At 51.6% G+C, this 947-nt stretch overlaps 1 protein-coding gene across 1 annotated transcript; it reads left to right on the forward strand.

Annotated features, from left to right (window-relative positions):
- The first annotated feature begins 203 nt into the window (after nt 1–203).
- Nucleotides 204–607, forward strand: LOC104124605 (profilin-3). The gene is given in 3 exon segments (XM_009636969.1): nt 204–280; nt 282–450; nt 452–607. Coding segments are annotated over 3 exon segments (402 nt in total).
- The last annotated feature ends 340 nt before the right edge of the window (nt 608–947 follow it).

A 947-nucleotide genomic window follows, 5' to 3' on the forward strand; every position in this document is an offset into this window, starting at 1 on the left:
CCCTGCTTACTGCAGGGGGGTTGGACTAGATGACCACTAGTGGTCCCTTCCAACCCTAAACATTCTATGATTCTATGATCTGAAGGTTGGCCTTACAAACTGAAATTTTTAGGGTCAGTATGCCGAGACCAAAGTCCCAGCAGGCAGAAGACAGGGAAGCTTGGTGTTGGGCGTTTCTGAGAGATTCAGACAACCCACCCACGATGGGTTACTGGAAGTACTACCTCAACAGCATCCTGGCAGACAGGAATGTTGACCACGTGGCCACTGCGGGCCTCTCTTGACAAGTGTGTGTGGGTGGCCAAGCCAGGAGGGCTTTTCACAGCCATCCTGTCTCAAGAAGTGGCCTTGATTGCGGGCCAGGATTGGAAAACGTTCCTGCTAACGGGAATCACTGTAGCTGGCAAAAAGTGCAGTGTGATTCGTGACAACCTGCTGGTGGGTGAAGAACAACACGATGGATGTCAGAAGCAAAGGCAGTGACGGCAGAGCTATCTCCGAAGGCAAGACCCCCAAAGCTCTGATCTTCCTCATGGGCAAGAAGGGAGTCCACAGAGGAGCCCTCAACCAAAAGGTCCACAATATGATTGTGGGCATGAAAGCATGAATCAAATAGCACCGAAGAGATAGACATCTTCTGCCTGAGCACCGGGACATGGTCGTTGCTCTAGCAGAGAAGGGAAATAAACCTGATTTTGTTGGACGTGGCTTTGCCTGCTTCTTTCAGGTGGGGGGTTCTGGGCAGGCAGCAGTGGTGGGACACAGTCTGCCTGGCCAGCTGTGGTGCAGAAGGGAGTAACATCTACATCCTCATCAGGGTGCTCAGTGATTGACTCAGTGCTTGAGTGATCTCCCAGCCACCTTGGGTAGTTGCTCCCTGTTATTCTCATTTTACTGACTGATTTTGGGGTGGAGGTCTCTGGTAACACTGGCTTTGGGAAAAGGCA

Source organism: Egretta garzetta, unplaced genomic scaffold (assembly GCF_000687185.1).
Source record: "Egretta garzetta isolate BGI_Z169 unplaced genomic scaffold, ASM68718v1 scaffold130, whole genome shotgun sequence".
In the NCBI taxonomy this organism is placed as follows: Eukaryota; Metazoa; Chordata; class Aves; order Pelecaniformes; family Ardeidae; genus Egretta; species Egretta garzetta.